Here is a 20,649-nt window from a genome sequence, read left to right on the forward strand (position 1 = left end):
AATTTATAAAGATATGCCTTAATTTTCACCCTAAAAAACGGTAAAATTTACAGAATTGTGTCTTCGTTTTCACTCGAGAACATAAGAATTACAAAGCTATGTCTTAATTTTCACTCTAAAAAGAGTGAAATTTATAAAGTTACACATTAATTTTTGCTTTACAAAGACGAAAACTAAGACATAGAACCGTACTTTTCAGATTATTAGAAAAAAAAGGTCTGTCTAAATTTAAGAATTTCTTTTTTTTTTAAACAATATTTAACAAATTGAAAATATTTTACAATGAACTATTGAGATAAACGTTCCAATTTTCTCGTTTGATTAAATCAAACAGATTGTAATGACTTTGCAGCTGTTTAGTTTAGCTTCGGCCTTCATATTTAGTGAAGAAAATACCGCAAACTTTTGGCAGAAATCTATAAAAGAAGAAAAAAAAATAAAGAGTAAAATAAAATAAAATTTTCGACTTGAAATTATCAAACATCTGCGATTGACGGATTAAAACGATTTAATTTTAAAAATATTTTTCCAATCTGTAAAATTAAAGAGAAACCAATGGAAACAAATTAATTCAATTATTGTTAGAAGTAAAAGAAAAAAAAGAAGAAGAAAGGAAATTTATAAAAGGAATAGTTGATAAAATTCTTTACATTTTGTAAAATTAAAACACTCACAAAATTCATTTATTTAGCCAATACGAATTTACATAATAGGCCTAAAAGATATTATATAAGGCCCTGAAAAGTAACAAATATGAGGCCTAACTCTTTCCGAAATTCATAAAATTTGTAAAATTATATAAAATAATAAATTTAGGAACCTTTCTGAATTCAAGGCCCTTCTAAATTGTCTCGATTTGTGCCGATATATGAATAGGAATAATAAATAAGTTACACAAGTGTAACTTATGTATTACTATTATATTAATGAACGCGTTATAATATTACTAAATTTACAAAATTTCTTTAGGCCTTCTATTATTATTCATAATTTATCATGAAATGTAGCCGTAGGCTCTCTTATAAAGTACAGCACATGCACTTACAAACTCTTTCTATTAAGAAGTAGCCTACTGTACACGTAAGTTACACGAAAATGTATAATTTCAGTAATTTAAAATATATTTAAATATTTAATTTCGAAGCCGATAGTCATAATTATATAGACTTAATCTGTTGATAAGATTATTTAACGTTATAATCACGAAATAGCGTTAGAACATTGAAGATAATCGAGCTTTCGCTCTCACTCTATCGATAATTGAATGGTGTAGAAATGTTTAAAATTCGAATTATTTTCAAATTGCGAACTTTAATTTTCGATTCTTCCAATGAAAGAGGTAAAGAAAATGCTTAGAAAAGTCGAATTTTTAATTTAAATTTTGACTTCTTTGAAGCGAAACAAAATTAGAGTAGGTATATGTAGAAACGTAATCTATACTTACGTTTTAATTTATTGTTTCTTTTATTATAAAAAATAATGACGCTGTAAACGAAGAAAACGAAAGGAAGTTGAAGGGGAAGGGGGGGATAAAAAATTGGTTCACACACTGTCTAAGTTCAGCGTATTAACTTATACGTTTGTTGGGATTTATACCTGGTAGAAAACAGGTTTAATTATTCGATTATTCGCCATCTTGAATGTTCTTCGAGCGTATTAATCCATTCGTAGAGAGTCGGCAAAACGACATTTCCGCTCTAACACACGAGAAGATTCATTCCGTTCCTTTAACACTTCCCATTTAAGAGAAGGAAGGATCTTAACTACAAATAGAATTACGAGTCGGACAGCGAATTCTACTGTCTCATCTAACGTGGTTAAGTAGCTCCCCCTTCTCCACCCCCGACGACTGCTTTGTAGTTCGACTACAATTTACAGAAATCTGTACCGAAAATTACCGTGAAATTGACTACAGCTCTGCAGGGAACGTGCACCCCCCTATCCCCTCCAGCGTCCGTCAAATTGACATTAGTGCGACGCTGGTTGCGACCCGAGGCGCCAATCGGGACGCCTCTATTACCCGTCAATTTTTATTTCTGGTCCGGGAGGGAGGCACAAAAACATCCCCCTGACGCGCGCGCGCGCGCTCTCGAGACCGGCTAGGGGGGCGGAATCGGGGGTGGGCCCGCCAGCGCGGAAAATGCAGATTGTCTGCGGCCAAAACCTAATCGGTTGTCGCCTTCCTAAAGCTACACTCGTTCAATTTCACTTCAAATATAATTTCGCGACTTGGCATAATATAATTTTTGCCCCAAGGTGAGTCGGAAAGTAGAAACTTCGTTACACAATGGAGGGTAGGAGGGGAGAGTATAGAAGACGTTGCGTATTGTTTCCGACATTTTTCACTTCTCCTCCTTCGAAAACTAGAAAAGCAACGAGAGTGGAAGACGTCCCGGTTAGCTATGCGTTAATTGGGTATTACAAACACACATACGCACACACGCACGCGCTCGCGAGCACGATAGAAAGAGAGATTCTTCCTCCCCCCTCTTGGGTAGAGAGGCGTCGAATCGTGTTTAGCGAAGGCAAAGTTTGGCAAGTCGAAAGTTTGTCCGGGCACCAGTATCTGACACCGTCAGGTAAACGTCGGATCGTCTATCAAATTAACCCGGAGCGTCGACTTCCTGCTGTTTGCCCACTTTTCTGGACCACCCGCTATCAATATCCGGTCTATTTCCGTTTTCTCCCATCGTCCTTTCTAAGTCACGTGTCCGCGGCTGTTGGCAACCTTCCAGATGCGTGTCGATTTCACGAGTGCGCGATCTTCCACGTGCGACCGACATCTGGGCAAAGGCCGGATCTCCTACTAGTAATTGATCCGGGCCTTCCCCCTTTACGATTCGTTAGGCCCCCCAACATACAAACACATACATATTCTCTGTCTCTCGCTCTCTCTCTCGCTCTCTCGGGGGGTATGTTCGAACGGATTTATTGAGTCTCGTCTTTTTCTTCGTCCAACTACATTCCAGGATCTTTTCCACCCTTCCTTACAATCCCGTGTCGACAACCAATAGAAGAATCTGCTCGATAATTCGCTTCCCAAAATTATTGTCGTTGATGTATGTGTGGTCCGCGGAGTGGGCGGTCTTCCTTAACTCAATTATCCTCCTTCCAATTTTTGCGTTTGACAGATTTGACTTCGTTTTCGTCGTGACAAATGCAACTGCCAACCGATAAATGGCGACATTCTTAGTTTTAAAACTCTATAATTAAACTACGTAACTTCGTTACCCCCCCTCGTTCGAAAAGGGATCGAATTATTTAACTAATTGTTACGTCGTACACGATAATAACGATAATTTTAAGTGGTCCAATTCGTCACGAGAGTAAAACAAAACCTAATTTGAAATTCCTTCAAGAAAATGCCCATTTTACTGTTAAATATTGCGAGTAAAAAGGCTTGTATACGGCTCATAAATCTATCACTTTACATATAAAGAGTGGCTTAAAAATTAGTTGACTACTGTAAAGACTAAATTGCTACATTATCCAAATACTTAATTACTTATAAATCGGGTCCTTTTCTTTTTATTGTTCAATATAGGCCTACTAATTAAATTATAAATTTCTCTAAAAATACTGAACGTGGTTAACTGACTTTTTGGCCACCCTGTATGTAGCTCTGTATTCTCTATTTCTAAATATAGAAATTAATTAAAAGTTTACAAAAATATAACACTTAATTGTAGAAAATTAACATATTACTCGAGTTACATTTATCTAAAAATATTATGCAAATTGTGTATACAGTAGTTTATATAGGCGCACGTATTAATCGTGTTCATAATAGACATATTCTTTAGTAATTACGTAGAAATTTCCTAGATTATTCCAACTTTCAATCAGATTCTCTTCGTTAATTGGACTGTCGACTGTACAGAAAGATATGATCCAAACGGTAATCGAACCGGGACTCTACCTCGACAAAGATCGATTTCTAATTAATGTATGAGTTATAAAATTGAGCGTGAATTACTCATCGCTTCTAGATGAAAATAATTAATTATAAACAAAATTTCTTGTAAAAAGTATATAAAATATTATAATTTTTATGTAAAAGGATCGAATACATAAAACTTATCGACATTAATCTCGAAAAATACAAGGCCTAGATAGAGAGAGAGAGAGAGAGACCCTGTTGTACTCTTTCTATTCAAACTCTCAGTGGAATTTTGGGGCCTCCTTTATATACGAGGCCTTTAAAACAATGTTCTTTCCGTGCCCTGACTCACAGAAGCTCCAAAATTTAACGGAGAAAAACGGAAATGAGGTTTATTTTTGTGTCCGGCTCCTCCAAATGCCAAAAAAATAGCCCCAAAATTCGCGACATATAAGCTATGTAGAGATACCTTACGTCACTTAACCAGCTCCTTAGGCAAAGTGGTAATAAGAGCACGTATTTTTTTCCTCTCTACCTCTAGTAATTGTGGTTCAAATCTAATTTATAGATAAACCTATATATTTTTATACTGTTGACCTGTTTTTCATGTGTGTATTGGTGTGTTTTAACTGAAATTTTTCTAGAAGTAACGTTACAGTCACCCAAATTATGAAATTTTATGCAGTCGTTGTATCGAAACTTTGACTTTCCGCTGGTAAATATATACAATTTATACGAATTTTATCCGTTCTGGAGTAAATTTCATAACACGTAATGTTTTCTTATTGTTTTTTCTTTACAAAATTCCTTTCTTCAGTTGAGAGTTTGTAATAATTTTATAGTTGGAATGTACGGTTAATGTTACATGGCATCTGTTATACATACGTTAAAAGTAGGGCATATTAGTACTTGTCACTGTGAAAAATTAAATAGCCAATAAAAAAGTATGTATGATCTAATAACCCTCAAATAAAGTAGAAATTTTATGATTATTATATAACTTTTATAAAGGTAATGCTTCCATTGCAACACCTGCAATCAAAATATATTATTGACAAATAAAGTAATCACCTAAATATAATAAAGTTTTAGAAAATGTTAGAAAAATTTATTATTATTATTATTTTTTAAACTGGTTTGAATCACAGATACTATTCAGTAAAAAAAAAACCACGAAGAGCAATGGCTCGTTGGACCACACTTGCTTTGTACAGTACATACGTTAGTGTTGACTTCAGACATTTTTCTTGGAGAAATTGTTTGGGGAAATATTTTTTTATTATAAAAGACTGGTTTAAATCCCTTGTTGGTGAAGGCCCCAGGCAATTGCCCTTTTTTGCCCATAGGATAACGCGCCACTGCACGAGCGTTACTACATCACCATTGTGGTAGCTAGGAAAGTGATGTAGGGTATTTGTGTACGAACGAACGTATGCTATCATTTTCGAGGCCATTTTTTTTGGCATTTGGAGAGGCAGGACACAAAAAAATACGTATTATATTCGTTTTTCTAAGAAACAAATATATTCAATTGTTTTGAAACACCATTTGCATCGTATATGGGTTGAAAGGTTTTCTTTGTTATAGTAAAGGTCGTTCCTGAAACTTTTAATTCTATTTTATATGGTATAGATTTTTTTTCCAAATATTTTAGATTAATTAAACTGTCAATATTTCGAGGATTGATTATAAAAAAATATAATAAATATTTGGAAGATTGATAGGCCTATATACAGGGGCTAAAAGAGGTGAGATTGGGCCCCTTTCTTCTCTGAAAGCAATTAATGAAACAAACGAAAATTTGATTAACATTTACCAAGAGAAACTAATTTATATCACTTTAATGTCGTATTTTTGGGACTTCTTCGTGTTCGGAGGCCCTGCCAAATAGTTATGTTGACTACTTTAAGCTGGGCCTTAATTTATAAGTAGTGTGTTTATATATTTATTTAAGTAAGAATGAATGATTTTCTTCAATATTTTGGTAAGAAAAGAAACTAAATTTCGAGAAATTTTCTCTTCATATTTGCTCTTCGTCTTAGGTTCAACTGAAGAAAGTAAAGGTCAAATTTTCAGTTCGAAAGCTTCTGGACCTTTCTTCAATAAATAATTTAATAAATTTTAATCTTTTCCTCAGTAAATAATAAAACATACGTCATTTGAATTCATTTTTTAAAATTAAAATTTACACATTTTAATATTTTAACAACCTTAAATAACATTCACCTTATGATGTAAGGCTATAACACACAAGACACTTTAATCGTTAAAACCAGTTTGGGGGTGCTAATTCAAATTCAGTGTAGTTTATTAAATTAAATTTTGAGTCGAAAGACGAGTTTGAGTCGATGGGAGAAAGAATGAAAACAGTTTTGATGGGGGCATACTTTCCTGAATGATGATAATAGCATCCGATTGACTGCACCCCGCGGTGTAGTTGGCACGTGTCGTGACCAGACCCATTCCCATCCCTTCACAACGATCGAAATAAGGGCCGCGTGTAGCTTGGTATTTGCATACTTTCTATCAATGAATGCGCTGAACAAAAGCTTCAGTTTGTTTTTAATATATATATATATTTAAATTAGTCTGAAACAAGATTTTAAGAGGATTTTACCGTTTAGAGTAGTGAAGAATTCGTAAAACGTTCTTTGTAGTCTTCGTGTGTTTCGAATAAATTTTTACAAAAAATATTTAATTAAATCTATAGGGTGGGCCAAAAGTTAGTTGACTATCACGTAGGATAAATTGTCATCTCCGTAAATATATTATAAGTCATTTCAGTTAGTTTTCTTATCAACAGCTTAGAAAAATATTCTTGCTTCTTGTCTGGATTAATGCCTTCTAATATACAAGTCGACCCCCCTATAACACTGTTGATTATTCCGTTTTATATGAATTCCATGTTGTACGAGTCACTTAGATTTTACAAATACGTGTGCCAGGCTGTGAACGGCTTACGTATTTGTAAAATCTAAGTGACTCGTACAACATGGAATTCATATAAAACGGAATAATCAACAGTGTTATAGGGGGGTCGACTGTAGTCCGGAGCTGGCTAATTGTACAGAGTTATTACACTTTAGAAATGCATTTCCAATGCTAATAAAGCAAATATATTTTTAACTTGATCTCTGATTCCGTTTCATCACTTAACCCACTTAACTGATTTTTAATAAATCTTTATTGAAAATTATGTAATAATTTTGAAATATATCTTCAGGAAATCTTTAAAAATTAATTTAAAATTTATTTATTTCTTCTATAGATTCATAGTATTTAATTATTAATACATTTACCACAAGCATAGCAGATTTAAGCATAAGCTAAGCAACTAATCTCCACAGATTCTGAGATAATATGCATGCAGACAAACAGACGAATGATAAACAGATAAAAAAAATTATAAAATAAAATATTTTTTCCGATAAAAGTGCTTAATAATTTACAAATTTTATTTAAAAAATTAATTATAAATGTTTATTTAAATCAAACTTCTTTAAAAATAATTCAACAGATAGTTTTTTTTTAAAATGATAAAACACATTTTAATTTATCGATTGGAAATTTATGTAAATTAAATATTAATTAAAGTATCTGGCTATTTTCTCTTTATTTTTATAGAATAAAAATTGTTTTTTAAATCAACAATGTTTATTTTTCTCTATCTATTTATCATAGAATAATGGAAACAAAACCGGAATTTCTGAAAATCTTACTTAAATTATCATAAATAATTAAAGTTTTAAATATATTTATCAATATAATTTTTTTATAAATTAATAAAAATATACTTTAAACTTTAAAAATAAACTCTTTTACAGAGGAATAACTTACGTAAAGTTGTGTATAGACGAAATAATCTAACATAGAGCTTCATTATATTAACATTGTAATAAATTAAAATTTCAGAGATAGTAGGATCCATTCTTGTTAACTAGACTTTTTGTAAGCATCTTTTGATGGTAAAGAATATTAAGAAAACGATATTACTTAATAAAATATCAAGAGAAAAAGAAGAGAAGAGAGAGAAGTCAATGCCAGATTCATCAATGTCTACTAAAGAACATCACGACATATTTCATATACACGAAAATGTTTACTTTTAATGTTAAATATTTCTCATGTTTTTTTAAGCGGAAAATTTTTCTACTTTTTCCAAGAATTATTAATTGCAAAATTGCAAATTACTCTTTTGTAAATCTTTTTTTCCCACTTCTTCCTCTTCTCCTCCTCCTCCTTCTTCTTCTNATCTAATATACGCTTCATTTAGCACGAACATTGTCGAGTGAAGATCATTACTCGGCGGAGTTCATAATGGCGGCATTAAGTAGATTACTACCAACACGGACCTTATTGCATTGGGATATAAAAATCGCTTTCCTTCAACGGCTCGACGTGGATTAAATCCGAAATGAATATAAGGCAATTCAGACACGTACGGGGACCACGATCGATCGGTTGGATAGATTTTTATTATTTGCTTAAATCGCTCGATTCATCTCTCTTTAAACGAGATGGCAAAGATTTGTTGTTGCGACTCGCAACTCGCCATTCTTTAAAATATCCGCTTAAACATTATATATATATATATATTTTATTTTCTTTTTGTGTGCTTGTGTTGTTGGGAGAAGATTTACATTTTATTTCTGAATCGAAAATTGTAATAATGATTTTTGAAGTGCTGAAGTGAAGATTTTTGTTTTCTAGACATTATAAGTGAAATAATAAAAAATAATTCGTTATGAAGCATATATAATCAAGAAAATCAATGCAGGAATCATCATAAACAATCAAGGAAACAAGGCCGGAATCATCATAAACAGTCAACAAAACAAGGATGGAATCATCATAAACAATGAAGAAAAACAAGGATGAAATTATCATAAACAATGAAGAAAAACAAGGATGAAATTATCATAAACAATGAAGAAAAACAAGGATGAAATTATCATAAACAATGAAGAAAAACAAGGATGAAATTATCATAAACAATGAAGAAAAACAAGGATGGAATCACCATAAATAATGAAGAAAAACAAGACAAAAATCATCATGTATAATCAAAATAAAATAAAAGAAAAGAAAAATAAACAAGAAATAGAAATAAGAATCAAATACAAGTAGGGAAAACAAGACAGAAATATGATATAAACAAGAAAAACAAAATAAGAAACATAATAAATAAGAAAGTGAAGATAGAAAGCCAATATAAACATATAAAAAACAACTTAGAAAGCAGGTTTAAATAAGCAAAATTATTAAAAACATAGTTTTTTAATAAATAAATAAATTTTAAAATATATAAAGATGAAGACAATAATAAAATTTAAATAGGAATATTTAGAATAATCAATTTTGATCATTATTTTTAAATGAAAAATGAATAGATATCAAAGTATAATTTATTATTATTACTTATTTCATTTTTAGAAATGAATTTATAATTTGAATATCGATCGCAGATAACCCGCATCTTAAGAGATATTACATTTTAATAAATCCCAAATGAAAGGAAATATCTTTAAAAATAATATAAAAATCTTAATTAAAAAAAATTATTACATATAAAACCTATAAAAAATTATTTTTTTAATATTTATTAATGTTTTTATTTATTTTCTATTTATTAAAATATAATAATTTACACTTTGAAACGATAGTTCAAGTTTGGAAATTGAAGATAATTATAATGAAAAATAACAAAACATTTAAGTTAATTACGTATATTTTTGCTTGATTTTAAATTATATCGCATTTACTTGCTTATAAAAAGCTGGTCTCTCATTAAAATAACCGCCATCTTAAAAAAATAACGAGTTTTTACATAGCCGCCATTTTGAAAAGATGGCGATTCCGGGAGATTATACTTTGAAAAGGTAACAACTATTAAAAAAAACATATATGATCTCGTGTTAAAAATGGAGGCTGTAGTTTGAAAGGATAGTAATTGTGAAAAGCCACTATTTTGAAAAATGGTGACTGTAAAATGCTACCATTTAAAAAAAAAAAAAGAGCAATAACTCTGAAAAGCCGCCATTTTTAAAAAATGGCGGCCGCTTTACGAAATTNAAATCCGCGTGCCACGTAATAAATAAACGTATCATTAAAAATGTTTATGCGTGCCAAAGTTTTAGACTGCAAATAACAATATTCAAAGATATGAAACTACGCTTTAATTAGAATAAATGTAAAGAAGCTGAATGAAAAAAAATGATCTGGTGATAGATTGAAAGGATGATTGAAAAAGACAAGTAGTCTAACAAACGGAAATCGTACGATACGTTACCTGCCAAGTGATTTCTCCGATGTACCATTTTGGGGTTGACCAAAGTGGTACATCGGATTGCGTTTTATTCTACATTTTACATATTTTATTTGTAAAAGAGGCCGCTCTACCCCGGACCCCATACAAACTCTCGATGGCCATGCCAAGTGATGAGAAATACAGTGCATGTTGTTTCCTCCTTAATCCTGAGATTGTTGGCGAACTCCAGCTATCGGCTGTAACTGAAATTATGCAAAACTTTTAAGCCAGCGCTGGGGCAAGCCAGCCCGTACATTAGGGTACTTAGGGTCGTATGTGAAGCCCTGGGCTGAGATGAAAAACATTCTTTTAACCAAAAATCGAAAAAAAACGAATCTTGATCATCGCGATTAATTAAAATTAAGGGAACTAAATTATAAAGGAAAGGGAAAAAAATTATTTTTTTTTTAATATTTATTAATGTTTTTATTTATTTTCTATTTATTAAAATATAATAATTTACACTTTGAAACGATAGTTCAAGTTTGGAAATTGAAGATAATTATAATGAAAAATAACAAAACATTTAAGTTAATTACGTATATTTTTGCTTGATTTTAAATTATATCGCATTTACTTGCTTATAAAAAGCTGGTCTCTCATTAAAATAACCGCCATCTTAAAAAAATAACGAGTTTTTACATAGCCGCCATTTTGAAAAGATGGCGATTCCGGGAGATTACACTTTGAAAAGGTAACAACTATTTAAAAAAACATATATGATCTCGTGTTAAAAATGGAGGCTGTAGTTTGAAAGGATAGTAATTGTGAAAAGCCACTATTTTGAAAAATGGTGACTGTAAAATGCTACCATTTAAAAAAAAAAAAGAGCAATAACTCTGAAAAGCCGCCATTTTTAAAAAATGGCGGCCGCTTTACGAAATTCTCGTAAATTTTATGATTTGATTTCTTAAATTTAACATAAAGCCATTATTTTATATTCATTTTTTTCTCTATTTTTCTAACGTTGTTGAAGAGTATTTTAGTTCTTCATTAGTTTATAAAGTAGAGCGTGAGTGACAGAACTAACAATCCAGAAGCTGCATGTGAACATTTATAAAGAAAACAAAAGTAGCTAAACATTTTAATTATAAATTTATATAAAATATACGTATTTAAATTATATATAAAGTCATTCAAACTTAATTATCAATGGTTCTATGTAACGAACTAAACGATCTCTTCTTCTTTCCCCTTATTAAAATCTGTAGATAATAATATAATTATATTTATAACCTATTTTTTATATTGTATAATTTAAAAATAATAATTACATAAGAAATAACCTACATAAAATTAATTAATTAATTACAAGATAAATTAAAATGACACCTCTTCTAATTAAATATATCTATAGATTTTAATACAGTTAAACATAGGAAATTCTATATATTTATACTTTTATAATCTATTTTCGTGTTATAATTTTAAAAAAATAATACATAAAAATAAAATAATCACATAGAAAATATATAAAATTCCTCACTTTAGTCGTTAGTTGAGCACGTGTTATTGTTAAAGTTGTTCTTTCATAGAGGATAGCAGTTAAAATGTATTATAGATTTCGAACATTTTGAGAAGAATTTCAAGCGATATGTTGAGGCTATGAGGCCTCCCGAAGAGAAGAGATAATATCTGGCCAACTTGAATGACCTAAAGCGTGTCCTTCTAGCTATAAGGGTGAAGCCCTCTAACCGACGATAAACTCAATGTTAACAGCTACATAAATTCTATCATTGATGGTTACGTTTATTAAAATAAACATAATAATAAATTTGTTACGTTATTTAATTTAATTAATGGCACTTTTGCTTAAAGGCTTATTTATATTATTATTTATTTTTTTTAATTAACAATTTATCTTTAAAAATAAAGAAAATATATAAAGCCAATGAGAGTTGAATAAAACTTTTCTTATAAATCTTCATGAATTGTCTTCTTAGATTCATTTTTTTTTTTAAATTTAAAATTACAAAACTCTTATTGGTTCATTTAAATTTTAAATATATCTGTTAATTCTAAAATCATCCAATTAGAGTTAATATTTCAAATTCCCAAACTCTTATTGGTTTATTTAAATTTGAAATATAACCGAAATTTTAAAATCAGCCAATTAGAGTTGAATAACTGTTTTGTATTTGTATATATATATATATATGGCATTTTAATTTATATTATTTATGTAAATATTTAAATTCTTTTTCTTGTTGAGATAAATTTAATTATTTAAATATTTAATAATTTAAATTTTAAAATACAGTTTTATTCGAAATATTTCCTCATTCTCTAATTATTTAGTTTAATCAATTATTTTAAGATAATTATCGCTGCTGGAGAAGTGAAAGGACTACATTTATGCTTTGTATAATGTCTTTCGGGTCCTTCTATAATTTATAATGAACAAAAATTAGTTTGTTAAAGATATTAAAAGCCCGAGAAAGATGAGATGAGGCAAACGCCGGGCATAAATGTAAGGCCTCCTTCTCTGAAACTTATAAAAGTCCTTAATACAAGTCTTGAAAGATCTTATAAAATAAAATTAAAAAAAATATATTATGAAAACTTAATAAAAATCAATTTTTTAATCTTAATAGTTACAAAATGGAGTTGTCAATACGTTGAATTGATCTTAGAAGAAGGAAGAATGGGGAAAATACGTTCTTAAAGTTATACAAAATTATACAAAACGATTACAAAATACATAAAAAGAATTTATAAATGAGGTTATTATATTAATTAATTATTATATAACGTAATTTTCTAATAAAATATTTGTTTTTTTCTTACGTAAAAGTCAGTTATATTAGAAAATATAAAGTTATAGATTGTAGGATTTCATAGGATATTAGAATACCAAAAGGGAAATAGAACTAATGGAAAATCACTATTAGAATCTAAAATCCAATTGATTAGTCTATTCCAAGATCTTGCAGGCTATCGGGAATAGCAAAGGTAGTAAGTAGCTTATAAGCATATCATACATCCTCCTCCTATCTATAACGAACAGCTCTTGCAGAAAGTCCGGATGTGGTTCGAGCTATCCTTTAATACGAAATATTAGAGAACCTAGAAAAATACTTTGAGTATCATCCTTATTCTCTGGTAAATCAAGAAAAGAAAGAGAAGAAATGGAAATTTTTGATAACAGAATGTAAAGTAAACATATCTAATGGTCACTTTTGCGTTATCAAATATAGATTTTTAGGATATAACTTAATGATACTCGCTTAAAATTTCGATAGATCTTACTCGTATATATTTATTTTCTTTAAAAAAAATCGATTCTAAATCCTTAAAAATAAAAAAAACTGAGCAGATTTCTAGTTATATCACGCGTACTCTTAACTGTATAATTTAACAAAATTCTTCATTTATCTTAATTTATCACGATAAAGGTGGGTATTTTTATACACTAAAACGATACCGAAAGGAGATAAGAGAGGTTTACAAAGAAAAATTCTTAAAAATCTCATCGAAATAAGTTAAAAAAATAATGTTTTTTATCGCCTCAAACACTGGTTGAACAAGTTTTTATCAACTGTAGTTAGAACTCAATACATTTGAAACAACTTATCTATGACAAGACGATAAAAATCGCTGAAAATGTCGTAAATAGCTCGCAACACGAATAACGACATTGATGAAAAGTCTGCCATTGAAGCAAATTGGAAACTCAATCCAAATTTTTGATATACAACTTATACATAGAGTATCGCTAGATGTATCGATCGATCTTTATCTCTACACTCGAATTTTCTCGAGTGTTTTTTTTTTTTTTTACTACTTTAAATGGTAAAAACATAAATATTTCTACGAAAAAATTAAATAAAACTTTCGAAATTATAATCTGTAATAAAGTTTTAAACATTTATTTTTGGCAAGTGAATAATTTTTAATTAATTTTGAAGTTTGTACAGGTACAGTACATACGTGAATTGCTTTGCAACTTACTCGTTTTTGAAGATTTTTCTCCTTAAAAATAAATAAATAAAAATTTACCTTTAAAATTATTAAAATTACAAAGAATTCTTGAAAAATTTAATTTCGAATCGGATTATAAATTTTTCCTTTATTTTTATTAACAGAAAAGACATTTCTTTTTAATCGTTAGACTTTTCATCTCTAAGAAATTGCAATGCTGATGTCTGTAAATTCTTTCATAACTCAAAAATGGCTAAACCAAATTTAACCAACTTTTAAGACGTCATTTAGTACAATCTCCAGTAAATTTTAGGCACATAAAATCGACCAAATTTCCCCAAGTTTACTCAAAATTTACGTCTCTCTTTCGCTTCGAAATATTGTAACGAAGTAATAGTAGATCGATCGAAAAATATATGTATTATAATCCGTAAAATTAATTTAAACTATAATTTAACATTTGCTAAATTTTTATTCGATTCTTTATCAAAATTGATGAGAAGTGGCATAAAAAAAATACAGTTTTCCAATCAGTAAGTCGCGAGCTACAGATAGAAGTGTATAGAATTAGAATCGAATTGGAGGTTGAGAAGTTAAAACAAGCTTTGTTATAAGTAAGCATTTTGAGTAAAAATTATGCATTATTTTATATAATTAAAGTTGTTTCGCTACGAAAACAAATTGCTTTTTCAATTATCCAAGTTATCTGCTACAAATGTCTCCTAGTTCAGTCGATATGCAAATGTAAATATAGATGATCAGAATCTTCTTCTCCGGATAACTCATCTCTTATCCTAAATTTTAACTTGCAGGCATTTTCGAGTCGTTTTGCGATTTCCTGTAACGAATCTACATTAGTTCATATTTGCTAGAATGTCATTTTATGAGGTGTAACTTTCCAGTTTTATTGTCGACTCTGTCAACTGAAACCGCAAACTCGTCGTTGTTAGTCGTTTCTTGATAATTTATGTACGTTAAACCGACTTTCATTCATTCGTCTCTCGATTTAATGAGTTGCCTTATAACTAAATAAAGAATATAAAACTTTTATAATAAAATATATAACATTTTAAACGCGTTTACTTGGCAAATTCGTTGTTTATTTGCTTACTTTTTGTCCTTCTTTCTTCCTTGAAATTGCAGTTTAATTGCTAGCTACGAGTTAAACTAACTTAACAATAAATGGGAAACGATTCTTGAAGATATTCTTTCTTCTTTGGATGGGTCCAGATTGTGTTACTTCTACCGAATATCTTCCATATGATATCAAAGATATCTATAGAACAGCTCCTTTCTACTCTTCTGTATGTATACAATCTCATTTGCTTCATTCATCATTTTCCCATTCTCTCTTATGAATTCTGTATCGTTCCACCCCTCACAATCTTTATGATTAAACTTCTGTAACATATAAATAACTTTCTAATCCTAGTAAAACTTAGAAAAAACAGAAAGGAAATCATAAAAAGTTTCGTGGGGTGTTTGGAATTTGGTTACAGAATAAAATCCCTGTTTGAAATTTGGCAATGGAGCGAAGTCAAGTAGCGATTCCCTCAGGTAAAAGAAGGAGAATGGAGACGTTACGAAGTTAAAGGACCTTAGGGGCAGGGGTCACGAACCCATAACAACGATTCTCATCCTCACAAGGATCAGAGGTCGATACTCGCTCTTCCTCAAGGGGAAAGAAATTTGCTATATAATTATCGACACCCCTAACCATCCTTCCACAGCTTATACGGTTAATAAACTTAAATATTTAAGGGGCGAAGGCAACTTTTACTTTAAAAAAACAATGAAACAATTGTAATTTTAGCGTAGATAAACAAGACTCCTCATCAACTCCACTCGGAAGTTGATGGCTTCGAGAAGATCTTACTGTAAGAGAGCGGCATGATCAAAAACGAAGTTAAAAAAGAAGAAGAAAAAGAAAAAAGAAGAAAGAAAGGAAACGAATGAAGTGATCCCAGTCGAGAATTAGTTACTAATTCCGAGTTGTAACCGATCGAAAGAAGAAGATTTGTGTGCTGCACGCGTCACGTGATCAAGAGGGTATTTCAGGAGGAGGAGGAGGAGGAAATCGACGCGAAATTGATCAGAGAGGAAGACAGAAAAAGAAACGCTACTTGGAAAACGGAAATGAGGAAAGTGGAGCAGTAAGGAAGCTTAACGAAGATTACGTTCGTTGCATTTAGGTGCGCGGCTCTCCAGATAGAAAATACTGTACTCGAGATAGGGTTGCTTGGTAATTTGGTCCTGTTCAGCCAGCCGTGTTAGCAATCTACTTACCGTACCTCCTCCCTATCCTTCTCTCGCCCTACATGCGCCAAATGACGTAGAAATGAAATTATCGCGACAATCGGCTCTCTTCTATTTCCATTTTTACTTCTTTATTTTTTATTTCTTTTTATTTTTTTTTCCTACTCCGTAGCGGAAATAGGAACGATATGACGTCAGTGAATATATATATATATATATATATCTATACAGACGATAATAAACCTAACCTGTATGAGTGCGCGTTATACACGGTATTCGCTCATTAATTTAATAATTTAGATATTTTAATTGTATAAATAATTTAAAATATTTAAAATATTAATAAAATAAATATTTTAAACATTATTTTAATGTTTATTCAATAAAAACTAATAAATTAATTATACCTCGCTTATAACTCGCTTAAACGTAGTTTCCGGAAGACATAAATATATAACGTGTATACAGCCAAGGGTTATCTTTTAATAAAAGTGAACAAAGTTAAATAAAAACTCAACGTAACAGAGTGGTAGCAAAGAAATGAAACTTGTCCGTTTTGGGCATCTATTCCATATCTCTGGGAGAGTTTTGCCTAATACCTTAAGGGCGAGAAGTTTGAACATTAAACATCAATCGGCTCGATTTTGTGACTTAATTATATGATNCTTTTTTTTTTTTTTTGGTTATTTTTTTTTCTTATTTTTTTCTTTCCGAATTTTTTCTCATCGTAAAGAAATTGTAGTCACCCGTTTTTCGGTAAAGGGAAACAATTGTGAAACTGGTTAGTTAGTCTCACAACTCTCTTTGGCCACTCCGTTAATGAAACGTCTGCCCTAGACATAAATCACCCCCTTAGTTCCCTCCCTCCTCTCTGTAACTCTGACTACAGTTTTGCCTCTCTCTCTCTCTCTTTCTCTCTCTCTCTTTCTCTCCATTCTACCATTTAGTTCCCTTGGGTTTTGATGAAGTGGATTCGTTCAGAATTTCAGATAAGAGAATCCGTGGAACGGATTTTCGAGATGTTGCGATAATATGCTTGGCCTTGATAGTTACAAGGTTCTCTAAACGATAACCTTGTGTTCGGGTTTACTTGTCACCATACAGACATACAGACGGGCTTTATGATTGAGAAAGGATACGCATTCTTTTTACCTTCTTTCGTACAGATAAATATCCTTTCTTTTTTTTTTTCTTTTTTTAAATGTTTTAAAATGATGATGAATGCCTAAACAATTTACATTAAAAAAATATATGATATTTTGACATATTTAGGTCGATTAAATCAATCAAAATCAATCAAATGAGATAAAAGATTGCTTTGAGATCGTCAAAACAATGCAAGATCTTGTTTCTGCTCTTGTTCTTCTTTTTACATAATTCAGTCTTTTTTTTTTTATAGATTATATTCTTATAAACTTGTAAATTTTTTACTTGAAAATGTCGGCAATTTCAAGTTATTATATGGTAAAGTTTTATTTAAAAGGCTAAGGAATATAAGGAAAATTTATGGAATTTTTTGTGAAAATATTAGCTAAATTTAGAGAATTATTACAAGTAAATCTACGAAATTTATAAGTTATAAACTTATAAGTAAAATATATTTTATGTACAAGTTTAATTTAAATATAGAATTAATTTTTTAATGCTGATCAGTTGTTGCTGTGAGTAACGTCATTTACAAGCGGAGGAAAACTAAAGAATTAGAGGAAAATACTATTAAAAATTGAAGGAAAAAAAGAAAAAACATTAAAAATAGGACGATAAATTATTAAATTTACATTTGATTAAATTGTAAATCAAATATGTTATGCTACTTTTTTTTATAAATTTTATTTTAATGATAAAATTTCTAATATTTATCAATTTACTTAAGATTAACATAATACATAACTGAAGGATAAACTGTTAAAGAATTGAAGGAAAAACTACTAAATTTATACCTATAAACAAAATAAATTATACCTACCTTCTCATAAATACAATTTTTAACGATAATAAGCACGCATCATAATAATAAACACAGAATTATCACCGAAACCTCAAAAAGTAAGTCAATAAAATAATCAGGGACAACAAAAAAAATCCTACAAAACCTTAAAATAATTAATAATTTCTTAAGCATAAGAAAGGAGCAACACATTAAAACCCTATACACTCAAATTACCATGCAAGATGCAAGAATACAGCACACAAACCGATCGGCAGAGTTCAAATCAATAAAATCTGTGCAGAAAAATCGATAACAATTCTTCCATTTAAAAGCAACTAGAAAGAAAAAAGGACCAGAAAAAAATAAAAAAAAAATAAAAAAAAAGATACGCCAACAAACAATTAAATAGATCAACAGAATAAGGAAGAAGAAGAAGAAGAAGAAGAAGAAGAAGAAGGAAGAAAGAAAGAAACCATTAAACATCAGTTGATACCATTCGTATCCAATTATTTATATAAATAAATAAATAAATATATATATATAAATATAAATCCAGCAACACCTAATTTTTGTTAGTAGAAAATTTGAATTATTACTTTTAGTTTTGTAGCAGTAACGGATATATTTTGGTAGAAAGAAACAGTAGATTAACAATATGGAGTCCGTGTAGTGGAAGGGAAACAAATCATCAAAACATAAAGTAACAACTACGATGAACATTTCTTTCTACTATCTACAGACTGCAGGTATCTCAGAATTAATTACTACAGTATGTAATGAACTCGGAACACGCGGGAACCAGATTTAGGTTTTTGTTTCCAACGTCTGGAATAGAAAAATGAGACGATAAATTTCGTTCTTGGAACGTGCGCTTTTCTACTGACGGGAATTTAAATAAACAACCTACTCTACACACTGCAACGGGTCACCCTCGAAACCTTATCTAGGTTGCCACGCGCTGTTTCTCTCTACCCATACTTCGCTTCCAACATGTATTCTCTACCCTCCCTCTTATACATTCATTTAATTCACAAAATAAATATTGTTATATCGATATTAAGAGTCCTCCTTAAGTAATTCTGGTGTACAACGTGTGACGAACCTACTTTCGTGATTTATGTTCTTCTTCGATTCGTCTCGTGATTTATTTTCAGTTCCCCCTCGTATTTTTTTTTTTTGTTACTTTGATGGACTGGTCCGATTCGTTTCGACACCATTTTCCTTTTAACCTATTATTTTTTTAAATTTTTTTTTCTATATATATATAGGCCTATATATATATATATATATTAACATTCGGTATTTGTAGATTGTAGGAAGATAAAACTGATTGATGTATTGATATTTCTTCACCCTAAACATAAATTTTGCTTACTTATTTATGTTTATAATTGCTAATTTTACCAATAAAAAAAATTTTTTTTCTATGTATTTTCTATTGGAAGATTGTTTTTTTTGAATGCAAAAAGAAAAATATTCAAAATTACATTATTTAAATTTAATTTTTGTATTTTTTTTGAGTTTATTAATACTTTAATTCCGTTTTTTTTATTGATTTTTTTTTGTTTATTCTATCAGAAACTGGAGGTTTTTTTTTCTATCAAGTTATGGGCTGTTAAATGAAACATTAAGAGTTTTAACGCTTATAAAAATGATATTTTGATAGTAATAAATGCTTAAATTTTTTTATATACGTAAAAAAACATTACAAATTTAGTAAATAAACTAATTAAAATCATAAATTTATGCTTTACCCTTTAAAAAAATCCTTTAAAAATCTTCATTCTTCATAGTAGTTTACGTTGAGATATTAACACTTTTAATACTTAAAAGATGCTTAAAATTCTTGTATTTATATAAAAATAACATAAAAAATTTGTTAACAAACTAATTAAAATATATAAATTCATTTTATTTATTTAAGAAATCTTTAAAAATCAAGCAAACATTACGAACAAAAATATCCTAAAACATAACTAATTTCTTCTAAATTACCTACATATATGTTTATATAATTGAATTATTTATATAAATAATAAATATATATATATATATAAATTTCATACAAATCTTTACCCTTCTTAGAACGAATTCTTTATATGTTATCTACACTCAAACTATCCTCAATATATAAATAATCATCACATAATAAGAGTGGCAAATTGATTTTTTATGTGGGAAAAAATTCCTCCATCTTTTTTTTTTTTTTGGTTATTTTTTTTTCTTATTTTTTTCTTTCCGAATTTTTTCTCATCGTAAAGAAATTGTAGTCACCCGTTTTTCGGTAAAGGGAAACAATTGTGAAACTGGTTAGTTAGTCTCACAACTCTCTTTGGCCACTCCGTTAATGAAACG

The 20,649-nt window shown here is 29.7% G+C and overlaps 1 protein-coding gene across 1 annotated transcript in view; it reads left to right on the forward strand.

The window, feature by feature from the left end:
- LOC111620251 (piggyBac transposable element-derived protein 4-like) overlaps positions 1–12,852 on the forward strand; it is a 33,170-nt gene extending 20,318 nt beyond the window's left edge. The window contains exon 2 of the mRNA XM_023362147.1: positions 12,782–12,852. Coding sequence (XP_023217915.1) covers positions 12,782–12,852 — 71 coding nt within the window. The remainder of the gene's footprint in view (positions 1–12,781) is intronic.
- The last annotated feature ends 7,797 nt before the right edge of the window (positions 12,853–20,649 follow it).

This window comes from Centruroides sculpturatus, unplaced genomic scaffold (assembly GCF_000671375.1).
Source record: "Centruroides sculpturatus isolate CEXI.00-Female unplaced genomic scaffold, Cexi_2.0 scaffold4, whole genome shotgun sequence".
NCBI lineage: Eukaryota > Metazoa > Arthropoda > Arachnida > Scorpiones > Buthidae > Centruroides > Centruroides sculpturatus.